Consider the following 18,859-nt stretch of genomic DNA (forward strand, 5'->3'; position numbering starts at 1 on the left):
AAACGGGATGCTCTGAGCTCTGTAATCCCTGAAAGGCATGAGTGTGGGATCCCCTCCGCACTGACATAGCATAAATATCTCAGCTAGAACCAACTCCAGGAAACACAGTTCTCAATTCTATGACAGATGAAATCTCTTCAAATCCTGCCCCTCTGATATGTTAAATCTATTCTTCTTAGCTGAGAAAGTTATTTTATATGCTCAGGAAAGTTGGAAAGTTTTAGGCAAACTAAAAATCCTTAGCAGGATTTGTGTTAAATTTAGAAGGTTTTGACATATTTAGCATAATCTAGAAACATCTGTTATGTGAAGAGTTGGGACTGGGCATGGTGGCTCATGCCTGTAATCCCAGTACTTTGGAAAGCCAAGGAGGGTGAATCATCTGAGGTCAGGAGTTCAAGACCAGCCTGACCAACATGGTGAAACCCCATCTTTACTAAAAATATAAAATATTAGCCAGTCGTGGTGGCAGGCACCTGTAATCACAGCTACTTGGGAAGCTGAGGCAGGAGAAATGCTTGAACCCAGGAGGGTTGCAGTCAGCCGAGGTCATGCCATTGCACTCCAGCCTGGGAAACAGAGCAAGACAGTCTCAAAAAAAGGGGGTGTTAAAAGGAATAATTTGACACAATAGAGAAGCTAACCAATTAACCACATGGTTTTATTACAGAAAGCAGTTTGACTCATTTTAATGTGGACAATTTAAGAGAACGTGGCTGTTTACAAACTGTATTGAATGTCTAAAAAAAAATCTGAATCATTTTGATTAATTAGATTTATGAGTCACTCAGGACCCAAGTGACTTTGCCTGTTAGATTTGTAAATCCTCTTCACTAGGTACTTCAAATCTGGGTGGAGTGGGGAGGGGGAATTGGAATATTTATAAACATAGCGTAAAACATTTGAGGAAATTGAACTAAGTTTTAAAATAGGGTTAACCATTTATCAAAATTTAATCTGAAAACCCTAGGAATGAATGTATACTTTATGAATAAATATATTCATTTAAATTAACAAAATTACAAGCAAAAGTTTAATTCTTATTTTCATACCAAAATAACCAGATTTATGAAGAAAATGACAGTATGAATGAGTTCAACTTAAAGCTTAAAAAAAATCTAGGTTTTGGCCAGGCACCATGGCTCACGCCTGTAATCCCAGCACTTTGGGAGGCAGAGGTGGGCAGATCACCCGAGGGTGGTAGTTCAAGAGCAGCCTGGCCAACATGGCGAAACCCCATCTCTACCAAAAACACAAAAATTAGCCAGTTGTGGTAGTGGGCGCCTGTAGTCCCAGATACTCGGGAGACTCGGGTAGGAAGAATTTCTTGAACCCAGGAGGCAGAGGTTGCAGTAAGCCAAGATTACACCATTGTACTCCAGCCTGGGTGACAGAGCAAGACTCCAACTCAAAGAAAAAAAAAATCTACAACTGTAATAACCTAGCAACTCCTAGATATGTATGCCGGAGGAAGTAAAACTTATGCTCATACACACACAAAACTCTATATGGATGTTTGTTTATAACAGCTCTATTGAACAGGCACGACGGTTCACGCATATAAGCCCAGCACTTTGGGAGGTCGAGGCGGACAGATCACCTGAGGTCGAAAGTTCGAGACCAGCCTGACCAATATGGAGAAACCCCGTCTCTACTAAAAACACAAAACTTAGCCAGGCATGGTGGTACATGCCTGTAATCCCAGCTACCCAGGAAGCTGAGGCAGGAGTATCGCTTGAACCTGAGAGGCAGAGGTTGCGATGAGCCGAAATCGTGGCCATTGCACTCCAGCCTGGGCAAGAGCGAAACTCTGCTCAAAAAAAAAAAAAAAAAAAAATTTAAAAAATATCAGCTCTATTGATAATCTCTAAAATACTGGAAGCAACCCAAATGTCTTTCAAAGATGAATGGATAAACAAATGTTGATACAGTCATAAAATGGAATATTATTGGGTAATGAAAAAGGAATGAAGCACTGACCCATGCTACAATGTGGATGAACCCGGAGGACATCATGCTCAGTGGCAGAACTCCGACACAAAAGGACAAATCCTGTATGACCTCACTCCTAGAAGGTCCCTAGAGTCATCAGATTCTCAGAGACAGAAAGTAGGATGGTGGGAGCCAGGGCCTGGGGAGGGGGATGGGAAGTGAGTGTTTCAGGGCGACAGAGTTTTTTGGGGAAAGATGAGAAAGTTCCCAAGATGGATGGAGGTGGCTATATACCAAAGAGAATGTCCTGAATCTCATTAAGAATGAAAAGAAAGAAGGAGGAAGAGGAGGAAGAAACGGCACTCTATATATCCACACTATCCAGGCATCACAAATGCATTATGCTGAGTGACAGAAGCCAGTCTCAAGAGAGCACACTATGTGATTTCATTTATGTAACATTCTTCAAAAGACAAAACTCCAGTGACAGAGACTAGGTAGGGATGTGCAGAAGTTAGTGGTGGGGGGAGTATCTGACTCTAAGGGAGAAGCCAAAGGGAATTTTTGGAGATCATTAAACTGTTTTGCATCCTAATTATAGTGGTAGTTCCACAAATCTATTCAGGTGAGAAAATTCATCAAACTATACAAGGAAAAGGGTAATTTTACTGTATGCTAATTTTTCAAATCTTACAGCTATAAAAAATTAAATATTAATTCACAATCCATTAATTATAATGAGATTTCTTTTTTTGAGATGGAGTCTCACTCTGTCACCCAGGCTGGAGTGCAGTGGTGCTATCTTAGCTCATCGAAACCTCCACCTCCCAGGTTCAAGCAATTCTCCTGCCTCGGCCTCCTGAGTAGCTGGTACTATGGGAGCCTGCCACCATGCCTGGCTAATTTTCATATTTTTAGTAGAGACAGGGTTTTATCATGTTGGTTAGGCTGGTCTCGAACTCCTGACCTCAAGTGATCTACCCACCTCAACCTTCCAAAGTGCTGGAATTACCTGTGTGAGCCACCACACCTGGCCATAAAGATGTCTTTCTGCACCCAGTGTGCGCCCAGGATATTTGAAACTCGAAACACAATTTAAAAGACTCAATCATTACCTTCATGGAAACTGCAGTCCTTTTATTTTCACACACATTGTCCAGAATGTCGAACATGTCATTTATTAGTGCACAAAACGAGACCTGTGCCCCAGAAAAAAAAGGGGGGGGGCATTTGTGAGCATGGATCGATCTATTCCCACAAGCATGTAATCTACAAACTAGCCCATAAAGCCCCATCCTATGAGGTGGTCCTGAATTCCTGAGTCTCTAGAATTCTCATGGAAATAAAAATTCATTGTTTGATCAGAATTAGAATCACATCACCTTTTCCTTCCATGAATAAAAAAAAGCAAACATAAACAGCAAAACTACTTAGTGATATTAAAAGAAGAGGAAATGTATGAACTAACAGCGGTCCATATGGAATATTATTCAGCCATGAAAAAGAATGGAGTTCTCTGATATGTACTACAGCATGAATGAATCTTGAAAATATCATGCTAAGTGAAAGAAGGCAGACATAAAGGAGCAAATATTGCATGATTTCATTTCTAGGAAATGCCAAGAATAGACAAATCCTCGGAGACAGAAAGCTGATCAGTGTTTACCATGGGCTAGTGGTGGAAGAGAATGGGGAGTGACTGCTTAATGATAAAAATATTCTAGAACTAGGCTGAGCACGGTGGCTCACGCCTGTAATCCCAGCACTTTGGGAGGGTAAGGCAGGCGGATCACCTGAGGTCAGGAGTTCAAGACCAGCCTGGCCAAAATGGCGAAACCCCATCTCTACCAAAAACACAAAAATTAGCCAGGTGTGGTAGTGGGCGCCTGTAGTCCCAGATACTCGGGAGACTCAGGTAGGAAGAATTTCTTGAACCCAGGAGGCAGAGGTTGCAGTAAGCCAAGATTACACTATTGTACTCCAGCCTGGGTGACAGAGCAAGACTCCATCTCAAAAAAAAAAAAAAAATCTAGAACTAGATCGAGGTGATGATTGCATAGCATTGTGAATGGACCAAATGCCACTGAATTGTACACTTTAAAATAGTTAAAGTGGTGAGTTTTATGTTAAAATGTGGTGTACCTCACCACAATTTAAAAAGAAAAACAGTGGTCCAGCGGCATGTGGGAATCCCAAAGCTACAATTTAGAAGCTCATACTTAGAATAGCGACATCAGTTTCTAAAGAGGCCATGGAGTCTTTACTCATTGCAATGACTTCCTTAGACAGTCGGGATGTCCAAATTCCTTTTTGCGTGGCTGGCTGTGTAACACCCCCGCACCACCATCACTCAGTTGCAGTGCCAACACCTTCACTGGTGGTAAAGTCAATATATTCTCTTGTTCGTTTATTAAGAGAATCCTCAAGTTTTAGACAGGCATACATCCTCTCTTCCCAGCTTCCCTTGCAGCTAAGTGTGACCATGTGACTAATTTCTACCCAATCAGGTGCAAGCAGAAGTGGTACTGGGTCATACACTTAAAGAGACGGATTGTGCTTTTTACTTCCTCCTCTCCCCTTCTCACAAGCTGGAATGCAGATGTGAGGGCAGGAGCTGGAGCAACCATCTTGAACCACAAAGTGGGAGTCTTGTGTTGATGCTGGCAGAATGTAATGGAGCCACTGTATGTGCTCTGCATAGCTTACACTCAGACGGTTACAGAGGAGAAAAATAAACTGGCTGTCTGGTTTTGGCCACTATTACTTTTGCCTTTGTTAGAACTGCAAAAACAACATTCTACCTAAATGGCTTCTAGGAAAACCTCAAAAACTAGGAACTTAAAAAATACTTGCATATTCAGGTTTCATTGTGGTTCCCTCTTGGCATTGCTGGGCCTGTTCATTATTGGGTATCATATCTTCCTTACATTTGAAGGGCAGCCCTAGGAAGAAAACAACAGCAAACAAACCAAAGTTCAACCTCAGCAAAATATGATGAAAATTCAAGTCTGGTTCCATCTCCTCCCCTCCCCCACTTAAAATCCATCTATTGCCATAATGCACAAGGGGGAAAACGAACAAACCACAATGACACACTATAACAAAAAGGACATGTTGACTACAACGTACTTTTCTAATTTGTAATTACATGTTAACTACAACATGCAATTTTCTAATTTGCTTGATTTCATTCAATATCATACCTCTTCGAGGCAATCATGAATATGACTATAGATGTATGTCTTTTATATGTGTGACGTCTCACTCAATAGTATGCCCCTGCACAGCTCACATTCAAAGAGGCATGATATTGAGTGAAACAAATTAGAGAAGTCACACATATAAAAGACATACATCTATAGTCATAGGTAGCATGATACACTTTTACAAAGCTTTAACAAGTACTACTAGGCAGATACTGTTTAGGGGTACATACCAGGGAAAAATATTCTTTTAACTACGGAAATAATAAACACCAAATTCTAAGTGTTTCTCTGAGGAGGATACAAGGAGATAGAGTGGAGAAGGAATGTAGAGGAGAACCAATGGCATTGATGATATTATCTTGATTATATTGGGAAGTACATCAGATCTATTCATTTGCTTGTTATACTTCACTGCCTCCAATAAGTTACACATATTTTTCATGTATTAAATAATTCATAATTTAGTGGTTTTAAACCTTTCATGGTTCCCCATTGTTCCGGGGGGGGGGGGAAGGACTCTGAAGTTCTTTTTTTAAAGACAGGGTCTCACTCTGTCACCAGGCTGAAGCACAGTGGTATGATCATAGCTCACTGCAGCCTCGATCCCCTAGGCTAAAGCAGTCCTCCCACCTCAGCCTCCTGAGTAGCTAGGACTACAAGCATATGCTACTATACCTGGCTAATTTTTTATCATTATTCTTTGTAGAGACAGGATCTTGCATTGTTGCCTAGGCTGGTCTTGAATTCCTGGCCTCAAGTGATCCTCTCACCTTAGCTTCCCAAAGTGCTGTTTATAGCTATGTCACTGCATCCAGCCCTTCCAAAATTCCTCACAAGGCACCAAGACCCAGCAGAATCTGACTCCTGTCTGCTTCATCAGATATATCGAATGCCACTTCCCCTTGTCCTCATTTGGTGTGAGCCTCAGGACCTTTGCATCTGCTATAACCCAGAACAGCATGATCTCCATTCTTCCTCTAGAGAAGCCCTAGTCCTCCTTCAAGTTTCTGCTTAAATGTTGTTTGCTTGGAGCATAATCAATATCCTATTAGTCACCCCAGAGCACACTGTGATTTTTTGTTTGTTTGTTTCATTCATAGTTATGATTAAATAATTGTGTGTATGCTTTCTAGCTCCTTGCCTAGACTGTAAGCTACACAAGGACAAGAATCATGCTCATTATACCCAGGACCGAATCTTCAGCACCTACTGCTGGGGTCTGTTAAACTAACTAATTAATTAATAGGTGCTCCAGAAATCATTTGAAAGAGTAAATTAACAAAAGAGTAAATGAATGGAGAAAAAAAGAAACAGAATATATGGATGAGGTAACAGTAAGAGGAAGATCCAGAGGTTGGGTAAAGAGAGAATTTTCCAACCAAAGCCAGACACAGATTCCATTGCCAAGATATACAAAGAGATGATTACTTTGGCAGCTGAAGTTGCCATCTTTCTGGGAGCCTTCTGAATTGGGACGAAAGCCTGCAATGCAGCCACAGTTGTAGGAGCCCAGGACATTGGTGCAAACAGAATTTGGACCACATGTTGATGGATCTTGGAGGCACTCATCAATATCTGCAAAGAACTGGAGAATATCAAGAAACCCAGAAGAGCAAAGAGAAATGTCTTTTCTGGACTAACCAGCAAACCCTCTGCTCACCTCTACATTCCACTTCTTGGTCTGTGAAATTCAGCTGTCCATTGCTTGGTGCAAAGCCAGGGTGGCAGGTGCAAAAGTAGCTCCCAGGAGTGTTGGTGCATGTTGAATTGATGGGGCACATTTCAATGCATTCATCGATATCTGTGGGGTACAGAATGGGTGTGGAGCCATGTTGGCCAAATGATCCAACAAAATCATGCTTCTTCCCTTTCCAAAATAAGGAGTCATGTTTCACTAGAAAATGGCATCCCAGCCAGGGACTACATTTCCCAGAGCCTTCTCCATCTAGGTGAGGTCATGTGACTACTTTTCATTCATGGACTATGAGAGCCATGATATATGTCACTTCAGGGCCAAGGTTGTCAAGAAGTGGGTGTAACTTCTCTCTCTCTTTCTTTCTCTCTTTCTTTTTTCCTTCTTTCCTTTCCTTCTTCCTTCCTTCCTTCCTTCCTTCCTTCCTTCCTTCCTTCCTTCCTTCCCTTCCTTCCTCCCTCTCTCTCTCTCTCTCTCTTTCTCTCTCTCTCTCTTTCTCTCTTTCTCTCTTTCTTTCTTTCCTTCTTTCCTCTTTTCCCCCTTTCCCCCTTTCTCTCTTTCTTTCTTTGACAGAGTCTTGCTCTGTTGCCCAGGCTGCAGTGCAGTGGCACAGTCTCGGCTCACTGCAACCTCCACCTCCTGGGTTCAAGCAATTCTACTGCCTCAGCCTCCTGAGTAGCTGGGATTACAGGTGTGCACCACCACGCCTAGCTGATTTTTGTATTTTTAGTAGAGACGGGATTTCACCATGTTGGTCAGGCTGGTCTCAAACTCCTGACCTTGTGATCTGCCCACCTCAGCTTCCCAAAGTGCTGGGATCACAAGTGTGAGCCACTGTGCCTGGCCCACTCCTCCCCCTTTCACCTAAACTGGCTAAAACCAGGAACTCCAAGGTTCTAAAGAATGGAAGAACCAAAAGATGCAGAGAGACTGAATTCCTTTATCACCATGTCAAGAAAAGCTGCCCACTGGCCAGGTATATCCATAATGAATTGTTATGAAAGTGATAAATTTCTATTATGTTAAGCTAGTAATAAGGTAGGAAGCAGGACTCAACTCCAGAGGAGGGACTCGGACACTGGACCAAATTGAGGACTAGCTAAAACAAGGACAGGGTGGAAGCAGCCTTCCGTAAGACATGCCCCACCAGTGTGCCACGTCAGTCTACCATTGCCCTGGCAACATTGGGGAGTGACTGCCCCTTTCTATGGCAATGACCTGATGACCCAAAAGTTACTAACCCTTCCCTAGAAATGTCTACATAAACCACCTGTTAATCTGCATATTATTAAAAGTAGGTATAAGTATGATTGCAAAACTACCCTGAGCTCTGCGCTCTGCCTCTGAGGTAGTCCTGCTCTGTGGGAGCAGTCACAGAGCTGTAACACTGCCAGGGCTGTAACACTGCCTCTTCAATAAAGCTGTTTTCTTCTACCTCTGGCCTGCCCTTGAAATCTTTCCTGGGCAAAGCCAAGAGCCCTTGTGGGCTAAATCTCACTTTGGGGCTTGCCTGTCCCGAATCAGTAATACTCAACTGGGGGTGATTTGTCCTTCCAGGGAACAGGGTACAATATCTAAAGACATTTTCAGTTGACATAACATGGGGTGGAAAGAGTGTTACTGGGATCTAGTTGGTGAAAGCCAAAGATCCTACCAGACATTCTGCATGGCACAGAACAACTCCTCACAACAAAAAATTATATAGCCCAATATGTCAATGGTGCTGAGGGTGAGAAATCCACACTCAACTAATATAGGATGATGCCAGGCTACTATGCCAATATGGGGCTAGCTCTTCCTCTGAGGGTGTCTGACCACAAAGGATATATGGGGTAGAATGTTATGAGAAAAAAATAATTAGGAAAGAGGTGAAGACAAAAGGTCTTCTATTCCTATGTCAACTCACAAAACATGAGGAATAAACAACCTTCTGCGGTGACTCACGTCAGTCTAAGGTACAGGGAATTGGGCAGTACTGTGGAGGACTGGGATGAAAAGTCTTTGTGTTATGAATGTTGGTTAATTTGAAGGCCTCGAAGGACACAAGAATGATCCATGATTGGAAGGTAAGGGGAAATAGTTTTTCTGCTGGTATCATGGAAAATGTCACTAACCAAGCAGTGAGCTTCTTTTAGTGGCAGTGAGCACCCCACTTCCAGAAATATTTCAGCATGAACTAGGTGAGCACTTTTCACAGATTACATGGTTGGGACTTATACTTTGCATATGGAGTTGGGTTAGGTGCATGGTTTTCAAAACGTTTTGGCCCAAGAAGCCTTCCTTCAGGTGAAGTGAAAACTGAATAGGTAAGACAATTAAAAGAGGGTATAATTTGCCAGAAAAGAAGATGGGCATCCATGGCCTTGCCTGCCTAGCTTTTCTCTTGGCCTTGATGGGGATCTTGAGTGGGTTCCTAGGCCCCTGGAGCTATGCTAATTTATTTGTAAGATCCCTTTCAACTTTACTTCTCTATTATTCTGCTTCTAACAATATCAGAAGCTAGCAAATATCAGCAAATAATAAGCAATATGATATTTTAATAAAAAGAAGCATGCATTTTCCCTGGTGGGATTGAAGAATACAAAATGTACTCTGTAGTATGGTAGGTACTCCAACAATGACCTCCATCAATTCTTCTGATTTCTCTGTGCACGTAGTGCTCCTTCGGTGAGATGGGGAGTTTATTCTCCTTCCTTGGGATCTCTGTGGGCCCTGTGACTATGACCAATATCATGTGGTAGAAGTCATGGAACTTCCCAAGCCCAGACCATAAAATGAATGGCCATTTCTGTTTTCTTCCCCTTGAAACTGTGTTTCTTGGAAACCAACTGCCATGCTATAAGGAAGCCAAGCAGCCATGAGGAAAGGCCCATGAGGAAATCTTAGGGTCCCAGCTGAGGTCCCAGCCAAAGACCGGCACCAACTACCAGCCATGTGTAAGCAAGGCCATTTTGGATACATGGTATACCAGCTTTCCTAGTGCCCCATCTGACCTACGTGAAACAAAAGAATCATGTGTTCAACATATAGAATCATGAAAAAGAACAAATGGTCATTGTTATAAGTTAGTACATTTCAGAATAGTTTGATATCTGTTGAAAAATCCTCAGCATGGCTGGGAGAATTACCTGTACATCCAAAAGCCTGTGGATCTTTAAGGGTCTGAGAAGCAGGCAAAAAATATCCGGGCAGGCAGGAGCAATTGTATCCTCCTGGGATGTTGGTGCAGACAGAATTGGGACCACAAAGATTTGAGTTCCTGGAACATTCATCCACATCTAAGCAGAAAACCAGTCTAAGTCAAAAGAATGAAGGAGACTGAGGCTACAAGAGTTCAGAGCCTCATCACTGACTGAAAGCAATGTATTTCCCTGACTATTCTCTCACCTTCATAAACACATTTTCATCACTCAAAGAACAACCATTTAGAGGCATATCCATGGTGCATGAAAATTTTCTAATAAGGCTTCCCACTGCTCAGGATAAAATCCAAAATCCTCATTAGATATTAAGGCCCTGACAACCTAGTTCCAACTGAGCTGACCTACCTCTACCTCATCTCTTGCTTTGAATTCCTTTGTGATTTATGATCCAGATGCATAGTTTACCTTTTTCTTTTTTAACAGACAGCATCTCATTCTGTTGCCCAGACTGCAGTTCAATGGCACCATCATAGCTCACTGTAGCCTCAAACTCCTGAGGTCAAGTGATCCTCTCACTGAGTAGCTGGGACTACAGCCATGTGCCACCATGCCCAGGTACTTTTTTTTATATAGAGACAGGGTGTCACTATGTTGCCCAGGCTGGTCTCGAACACCCAGCCTCAAGTGATCCTCCTGCCTCAGCCTTCCAAGTAGTGGGAGCTAAAGACGCGTGCCCCATGCCTAGCTAGTTTGTTTTTGTACAGACAGGGTCTCAATATGCTGCCCAGGTTGGTCTCAAACTTCTTGCCTCAATACAGTTTCCTTCTTCAGCTTCCTAGAGTGTAAACGCGTAGATACCCTTTATTCCACAAAGGCTCATTGTCTCTCTTCTCTGTTCCCTCAGCCTTGAACTTGCACACGCACTTCTTTCTATGATAAATCTCAATTCCTCTCCTAGGCATCACATATTATTAGTAACAAAAACAGAGGCACATGGCCAGGCGTGGTGGCTTACACCTGTAATCCCAGCACTTTGGGAGGCTGAGGCAGGTGGATCACCTGAGGTCAGGAGTTTGAGACCAGCCTGGCCAATATGGTGAAACCTCATCTCTACTAAAAATACACAAATTAGCTGGGCATGGCGGCACATGTCTGTAATCCCAGCTACTCTGGAGGCTGAGGCAGGAGAATCACTTGAACCCGGGAGGCAGAGGTTGGAGTGAGCTGAGATTGGGCCACTGCACTCCAGGCTGGGCAACAGAACAAGACTCCATCTCAAAACCAAAAATCAGGCTGAGTCCAGTGGCTCATACCTGTAATCCCAACATTTTGGGAGGCCGAGGCAGGCGGCTCATTTGAGGTCAGGAGCTTGACACCAGCCTTGCCAACATGGTGAACCCCCATCTGTACTAAAAATGCAAAAATTAGCTGAGTGTGGTAGCACGTGCCTGTAATCCCAGCTACTTGGGAAGGTGAGGCAGGAGAACTGCTTGAACCCAGGAGGAGGAGGTTGCAGTGAACCAAGATGGCAACACTGCACTCCAGCCTGGGCAACAGAGCAAGACCCCATCTCAAACAAACAAACAAACAGAACAAAAACAAACAAACAAAACAGAGGCACAGACTAAAGGGATTGAGAACATGGACATTCTGGGTTCATAGCCTGGCTCTGCCATTTACAGGCTGTTTGTCCCTGGGTGCTATGGACTGAATGGTGCCCCTCCTCCAAATTCCTATGTGGAAGCCCTAAGCCCCAGTGGGATGTTATATCGAGATGTTATTTATTGCTGTATCCCCAGTGCCTAGAATAATGCCTCATATATTTTAGGTGCTCAAGAGGTATTTCTTTAATGAGTGAATGAGTGAATGAATAATTATTGACTTCAGATTTGCAGATGAGAGTCTCAAACTCAACCAAGACCCACCCCAATCCCCTCACTGCTGTCTTTGCAAATAGACTGGCACCTAAATTCCCAGAAGACACCTCCAACTACCTTCACACAATTCTCTGAGACCCTGAAAACTCAAGAGGCCACTGCTGGATTCAAATCCCGGGTTGCAGAGACAAGTGTAGGCTCCAACAGTGTTATGGCAAGTTGCATGCTCCGGGCAAGCTCTTGGATTGAGACATTCATCCACATCTGATGAGAGGAAGAGAAAACCCAGGTTAAGGTAAATGAGAAAACAAGGACTGGAGACTGCAAACAGCAGATTCACTCAGTGTGTTAATTTGCAGCAGACAGGGCTGATGCTCCCCAATATCCATGTTCCCCCCTTCTTCCCAGGCACACAGTGGGACATATTTTCCAGCCCCTTCTTGCAGTAGGCATGGCCATGAGAATAAATTCTAGCCAATGGCATGTAAGCAGAGGGGTGGCAAATAGTTTCAAAACATAATTATCAGAGATTGCAAAAGTAGCCATAGTCCTTTACTCCTCTCTGTATCTACACCCCAAGATGTAGACTGCATACCAGGTGACTTTACCACACCTTGCACTAAGAGGTGGAGTCTGTTTCTCTACCCCTTAAATACATCTGGCCCTATGACTTGCATTGACCAATAGAAGACAGTGAAGTAATGAGGCACTAATTCCAAACCTGTGCCTCCAGAGACCTGTTGGCTTCTGTTCATTCGCTTGGGCCTCTGATCTCTGCCATATGAACAAACCCCTGACTAGCCTAATGAAGAATAAAAGACCAAGTGGAAGGGAAATGAATCATCCCAGATGAGCCCCAGACATGTGAAACCCATTCCCTCCTCCTCGTAATAATATAACAATATAATAATATAACCATCCAGTTGAGAATTGCATTCCCAGCTTCTCTTGCAGCTATGTGTGGCCACATGGTGAAAATCTGGCCAAGGAGAATAAATAGAACTGATGTGTGTACCATCTGATCACGCCCTTGAAAAGAAAGAGCATACTCTACACTTACTCTCTCTTTTCACCTGGGCTGGAAGATGGACAGAGTGGGGTGATCCATGCCCAACTATGGGGATTGGAGAGGCAACAAGAGAAAGCCCACCCGAGATCAGCTGACCGCAGACACAAGAACAAGACCCATTGAGACCAAAAGATCTGGCTAGAATAGACCACTTAAATTGTCAACTCATGGAATCAAGAGCCAAATAAATGGTGGTTGTTTCTAGACACTAACTTTTAGGGTGATTTTTTATCCAATGATGGCTAACTGCTACAAATAGAGTAGCAAAGGCAGAGATGACTTCAAACATCTCTTCAGCTAAGCCAGGGGGATGTAATGAGGGCTTGATCACACCTTGCCTTTCTCAATGGAGTCACCATCCCTGTAAATGAATATGGAGAATAACAATGCACTTGACACAGGAGGATGGAGCCCTTGTTTCTTGGTGAGAACATTCTGGCTGCAGTGTAGACGATGGATTGCAGGAAATAAGACTGGAAAAGGTGAGGCTAGAGAGGAGGCTTTTGCAGTGATGATGAAGCTTCACCCAAGGATGGAAAAGAGCAGAGGAATTCAACACATATGTATTTATGTATGTATTTTTGAGACCAGGTCTTGCTCTATCATCCAGGCTGGAGTGCAGTGATGTAAGCACAGTGCATTGCAGCCTCAACCTCCTGGTGTCAAGCAATCTTCCCACCTCAGCTTCTTTAGTAGCTGGGACCACAGGCACATGCCACCACGCCCAAATAATTTTCTAACTTTTTTTTTTTTTGTAAAGACAGGGTCTCACTGGGTTGCCCAGGCTGGTCTCAAACTCCTGGTCTTAAGCACTTCTGTCCCAGCCTCCCAAAGTGCTGGGATTACAGGCGTCAGCTGCCACACCCAGTCTCAAAACATATTTAGTAAGTAGATTCCCCAAGGCGTGATGACTGCTTTAATATGGAGGGAGAGAAAAGCTTAAAGATAACTTTCAAGCCTTAATTCAAATTACTTTTAGGGGAAAGTTCTGAGGTCTGGACTTTAGATCTCCCCGGAATAGGGTTTTTCCACCTCAGCACTATTGTCATTTAGGGCCAGATTATTCTTGGTTGTGGGGATGTTTCGTACGTTATAGGATGTTTAGCAGCCTCTCTGATCACTTCCCATTAGATGCCTGTAGCACACACAGCACCTCTCCCCACCATCACCAGTTGTGACAATCAAAAATATCTCCAGATGTTGCCTATGCTCCCTGGGGGAAATATCAGTATGAAGACAAGTGCACCCCATTATATTCTGATACCACTGTTTGACTTATAGTAGGACCTCAACGGGAGTTCAAATCCCAGCTCTTCCATTTAATATTTGCATATAGACCACAGATCCTATAAAGCAATTACACAATTGAGATTACAAAGCAACTAGCTAGCAACACTGTGAAAGGAATTAAGCCTTCACATGTCAATATTAACCTTGAACAGAAATGGCCTACATGCTCCACTTAAAAGATATAGATTGTTAAACTGAATTAAAACAAAAAAGGAACCCAACCATGTGCTGCCTACAAGAGACCTACTTAACATGTAAAGACACCCCCAGTCTCAAAGTAAAGAGATAGAAAAAGATGTAAGCAACTATATATTTTTACCTCTGTGAAGCCCCAATTTCTCATTCCTAACATGAGAAAATCCCTTCATCTTATGGTCTTCCAGTGAGATGACCCTTAATTAATTAAGTAGGCAAATAATAAAGAGATGGTCATTTATACCTTCACAGGTGGAGTTTCTAGAGATGAATCCAATTTGACAGCTGCAAAAGTAGCTTCCCATAACGTTGACACAGTCAGAATGCTCAGGGCAGATCCCGTTGGTGAGGCACTCATTGATGTCTGAGAAGCAGTGGAAGAGGGTGAGTAGATAATAAATTGGGTGACTAAGTTCAGAAATACATGAGCTCAAGCCAGGTGCGGTGGCTCACACCTGTAATCTCAGCACTTTGGGAGGCTGAGGAGGGTGGATTATGAGGTCAGGGGTTCGAGACCAGCCTGACCAACATGGTGAAACCCGGTCTCTACTTAAAAATACAAAAATTAGCTGGGTGTGGTGGCATGCTCCTGTAATCCTAGCTACTTGGGAGGCTGAGGCAGGAGAATTGCTTGACCTGGGAGGCAGAGGTTGCAGTAAGCTGAGAGCACACCATTGCACTCCAGCCTGGGTGACAGAGTGAGACTCTATCTAAAAAAAAAAAAAAAAAAAAAAAAAGAAAGAAAAAGAAATACATGAACTCACCTTACTGATAGATACCCACCCAAGACCCATCTCTGGGAGCCTGAGAACATTACCAGTACAGGAGAAATTGCCTGGCTTTCCTGAGATCCAGCCATTTGCAGTGGGAGAAGAGAAACCATGTAAACAGGCACAGCTGTATCTCCCCAACAGGATTTTGCAGACTGAGTTAGGACCACAGGGCTGGGGGCTTTGAGAACATTCATCAATATCTGGACAGGGAGTTGGAGTTACAAATTTGCTTATCCTAGATAGAAAACTGTATTTTGCAAAAAAAAAAAAAAAAAATCTTAAAACAATATCTCCCATCCCATATGCTCTTCATTCAATGTGACTTTGGCACTTCTTCCATTAAGCAATGGAATGTATGTCCCCCTCTTGAATCTGAGCATGGTTGTGACTATGGTGGAAGTGACACTAGGTCATAAAAATATTATGTACTTCTACCTCGTTCTCTTGGGATGCTTATCCTTGGAATCCAGCCACCATATTGTGAGGAAACTCAACCGTTCACGAAATTTTACAGTGACCAGGAATTATTTACATGGTCAGAGAGAGCGAGGGTGGGGAGAGAAGAAAAGAAAAGAAGAGGGGAAAGGAGGAGAGGGGAGGGGGAATGGGAAAGGGAAGGGAAGGGAGAGAGGGAAGGGAAGAGAAGGGAAGGGGAGAGGGAGGGAGAAAGGGATGGAGGAAGGAAGGAAGGAAGGAAGGAAAAAAGGAAGGAAAAAAGGAAGGAAGGAAGGAAAGAAGGAAGGAAGGAAGGAAAGAAGGAGGGAAACAAACCATGTTGGGCTGAGGGGAAGTACCTATATTCAATACCCAGCCAGCTTTTACTTGATTTTCCCACCAAATGCTGGAGGGTTTGAGGGGGCATGAACTCACCTTTGCATTCCACTCCTGGACCCTTGAAGCGTCTTTGTCCATTGCTGGACAGGAAGCCTCGTTTGCAAGTACAGTAGTAACTGTCCATGTTGCTGGTGCAGGTGGCATAAGCTGGGCACATGGTAGTCTCTCTACATTTATTTGCATCTAGGCAGTGTATAACAAAAAGTTTAGACAAGATTAGAGCATTAGAGTGAGGCTGCAAGGGAACCCAGCATACAAGGGTGGAGGCTGGCATACAATGGGCTGGATTGTGCTCCACCCAAAAGATATGTTGAAGTCCTAAACCCTGGTACTTGGAATTTAATTTATTTGGAAGCTGTGTCTTTGTAGATGTAATTAAGATATAAGTTAAGATGAATCAGTGCTGGAGTAGGGTGGGCCACAGGTGTCCTTATAAGAATAGAAGAGACACAGGCATGCACAGGGACAATGACATCCAACAATGGAAATCGGGATCAGAGAGATGTGCCTAGAAGCCGAGGAACACCAAGGATTGCCAGCAATAACAAAACCCTTTTTTTAAAAAAAGGCATGGAACAGATTCTGCCCAATAGCCTTTGGCAAAAAACTGGCCCTGCCAATACTTTGATTTCACATTTTAGATGCCAGAACTTCAAGAGAATAAATTTCTGTTGTTTTAAGCAGCCCTAGGAAACTGACACAGCAGACAATCATATTTAATCATGTACCTTGAAGACCCTAGACCCTTGCTATTCAGAGTAGGGTCTATGGGTCAGCCACATGAGCATTGCTTGGGAGTTACATGGACATGCAAAATCCACTGAATCCGAATCTGCATTTGAACAAGATCCAAGGTGATGTGTGTGCACAGGGAAGTTTGAGAAGCACTGCTCTGGATCCTTGCTACCCAAAGTGTGGTCCACAGACCAGTATCATCTGCCTCCCTTTGGATTCCAAGAACATCTTGGAAAATCAGATGCTGATTCAGCAGGTCTGGGGAAGGGAGCCTGGGATTTTGTATTTCTAACAAGTCCCTGGAGGATGCTCATTCCATTGGTCCATGGATCACACCATGAACATCCAAGCACTAGACAGAAAAGTGAGAGAGTCAAAAGTGCAAGTTTTGGGACAAGGCAGACTTGAGTTCAAGTTCCAGCAGCAAACCTTAAAGCCAAGAATGGCAGCTGCCCCTCCAGATCCATTCCACCCTCCTCTTTGTAATAATATAACCATCCAGTTGAGGACTGCATTCCCAGCTTCTCTTGCAGCTAGGAGTGGCCACAGGGCGAAAATCTGGCCAAAGAGAATGAATAGAAGTGATGTGTGCACCATCTGGTCATGCCCTTGAAAAGAAAGGGCATACTCTACACTTCCTCTCTTTTTTTTACCTGGGCTGGAAGATGGACAGAGGAGGGTGATCCATTCCCAACCACTGGGATGAGGTTCACACCTAAGGTTGGAGAGACAACAAGACAAAAGGAACTTGGGAGATGGGATGACGTTCTAGGCAGAGTTGTCCCACCACCCTGTTCCATCTTCAAGGTGGAGATTTATTAGAGAAAAATAAACATCTAAATTTTTTCATTCATAGTTATTTTATTTGTATGGGAACAATCATGACTCTATCCTAGCCAATCCAGTCCTGGGACCTCTCTGTACCTCAGCTTACCACCACATCCAGTAAGCCTCCAAGCCCTGTTGATCCCCTGCCCCAAATATCATTTGACAACTGCCCATTTCACTCCACCACCTTGGCTATGCCTGACCCAGATCCTTCTCTGAATTCAACATTTCTACATACTCCATTGTCCTCCACAATCGTCTACTCCACACCATGGTCATCTCTGAATGCGCCTTTGATCTCCCACCTCCACCCGCTGCCTATAATGCTTCTTGTTCTCTTTAGAAATAAAACTCAAAGTACTCAGCATGAGCTGCAAAATCCCCACTGACCAAGCCCAATCACATCATTCAGCCTCATCATGCCAGTTTCTCTTTGTTCTCCATTTCTAGCCTTCCTACCACGGACTTTTGCACATGCTGTTCCCTCTGCCTCTGCTTTGCCTGGCCAGCTTTCACTCATTCTTCAGGTCTTGCTGTAACATTGCTTCATCCAAGAAGCCTTCTCTGACTCCTCTATAGCTCTTGAGCTCCTCTTTTATGGAATTTATCAAAATGGTGACTGCCTGATTGTTTCAGTGATTCCCTCCTTCATGGCCACCTTCACCACCACACTGTGAGCTTCAAAAGGACAAGACCACAGGTGGGGGCAGGCTCCCAGGTGCTAGGGAAGAGGCTCACTTGATGCTATCATTCTTGTGGCAAGCAGAATAAGACCCTTCCAAGATGACCACATTCTAATCCTGAAACCTGTGAATATGTTATGTTCCATGGCAAAAGAGGAATGAAGGTTGCAGGTGGAATTAAGTTTGCTGATCAGCTGATCTCAAGATGGGGAGATTATCCTGGATCATCCAGGGGCAAACAATGTAACCATAAGAGTCTTTTTAAGTGAAAGTTGAAGCCAAGAAAGGCATTGTCAGAGTGACGTGATGTGAGAAAGATCTGACCAGCCATCACTGGCTTTGAAGATGGGGAAAGGGGACATGAGCCAAGGAATGTGGTTGGCCTTAGATACAGGAAAAGGTAAGAAAATAGGTTCTCTTGGCTGGGAGTGGTGGCTCATGCCTGTAATCCCAACACTCTGGGAGGCTGAGGCGGGCAGATCATGAGGTCAGGAGTTCAAGACCAGCCTGACTAACATGATGAAAACCCGTCTCTACTAAAAATACAAAAAAATTAGCCAGGCGTGGTGGTGGGTGCCTGTAGTCCCAGCTGCTCAGGAGG

General features: G+C 43.7%; 1 protein-coding gene across 1 annotated transcript in view; it reads right to left on the reverse strand.

The window, feature by feature from the left end:
- Window positions 1–18,859, reverse strand: part of ADGRE1 (adhesion G protein-coupled receptor E1) — a 47,203-nt gene that overhangs the window by 19,660 nt on the left and 8,684 nt on the right. Inside the window, exons 3-12 of the mRNA XM_037738464.1 lie at window positions 17,401–17,462; window positions 16,049–16,195; window positions 15,223–15,378; window positions 14,650–14,769; window positions 11,969–12,115; window positions 9,960–10,109; window positions 6,799–6,939; window positions 6,567–6,713; window positions 4,786–4,874; window positions 2,925–3,131 (exon numbers count right to left, since the gene is read on the reverse strand). Coding sequence (XP_037594392.1) covers window positions 2,925–3,131; window positions 4,786–4,874; window positions 6,567–6,713; window positions 6,799–6,939; window positions 9,960–10,109; window positions 11,969–12,115; window positions 14,650–14,769; window positions 15,223–15,378; window positions 16,049–16,195; window positions 17,401–17,462 — 1,366 coding nt within the window. The remainder of the gene's footprint in view (window positions 1–2,924; window positions 3,132–4,785; window positions 4,875–6,566; window positions 6,714–6,798; window positions 6,940–9,959; window positions 10,110–11,968; window positions 12,116–14,649; window positions 14,770–15,222; window positions 15,379–16,048; window positions 16,196–17,400; window positions 17,463–18,859) is intronic.

The sequence above is a fragment of the Cebus imitator genome, unplaced genomic scaffold, assembly GCF_001604975.1.
Source record: "Cebus imitator isolate Cc_AM_T3 unplaced genomic scaffold, Cebus_imitator-1.0 Scaffold53, whole genome shotgun sequence".
Classification (NCBI taxonomy): Eukaryota; Metazoa; Chordata; class Mammalia; order Primates; family Cebidae; genus Cebus; species Cebus imitator.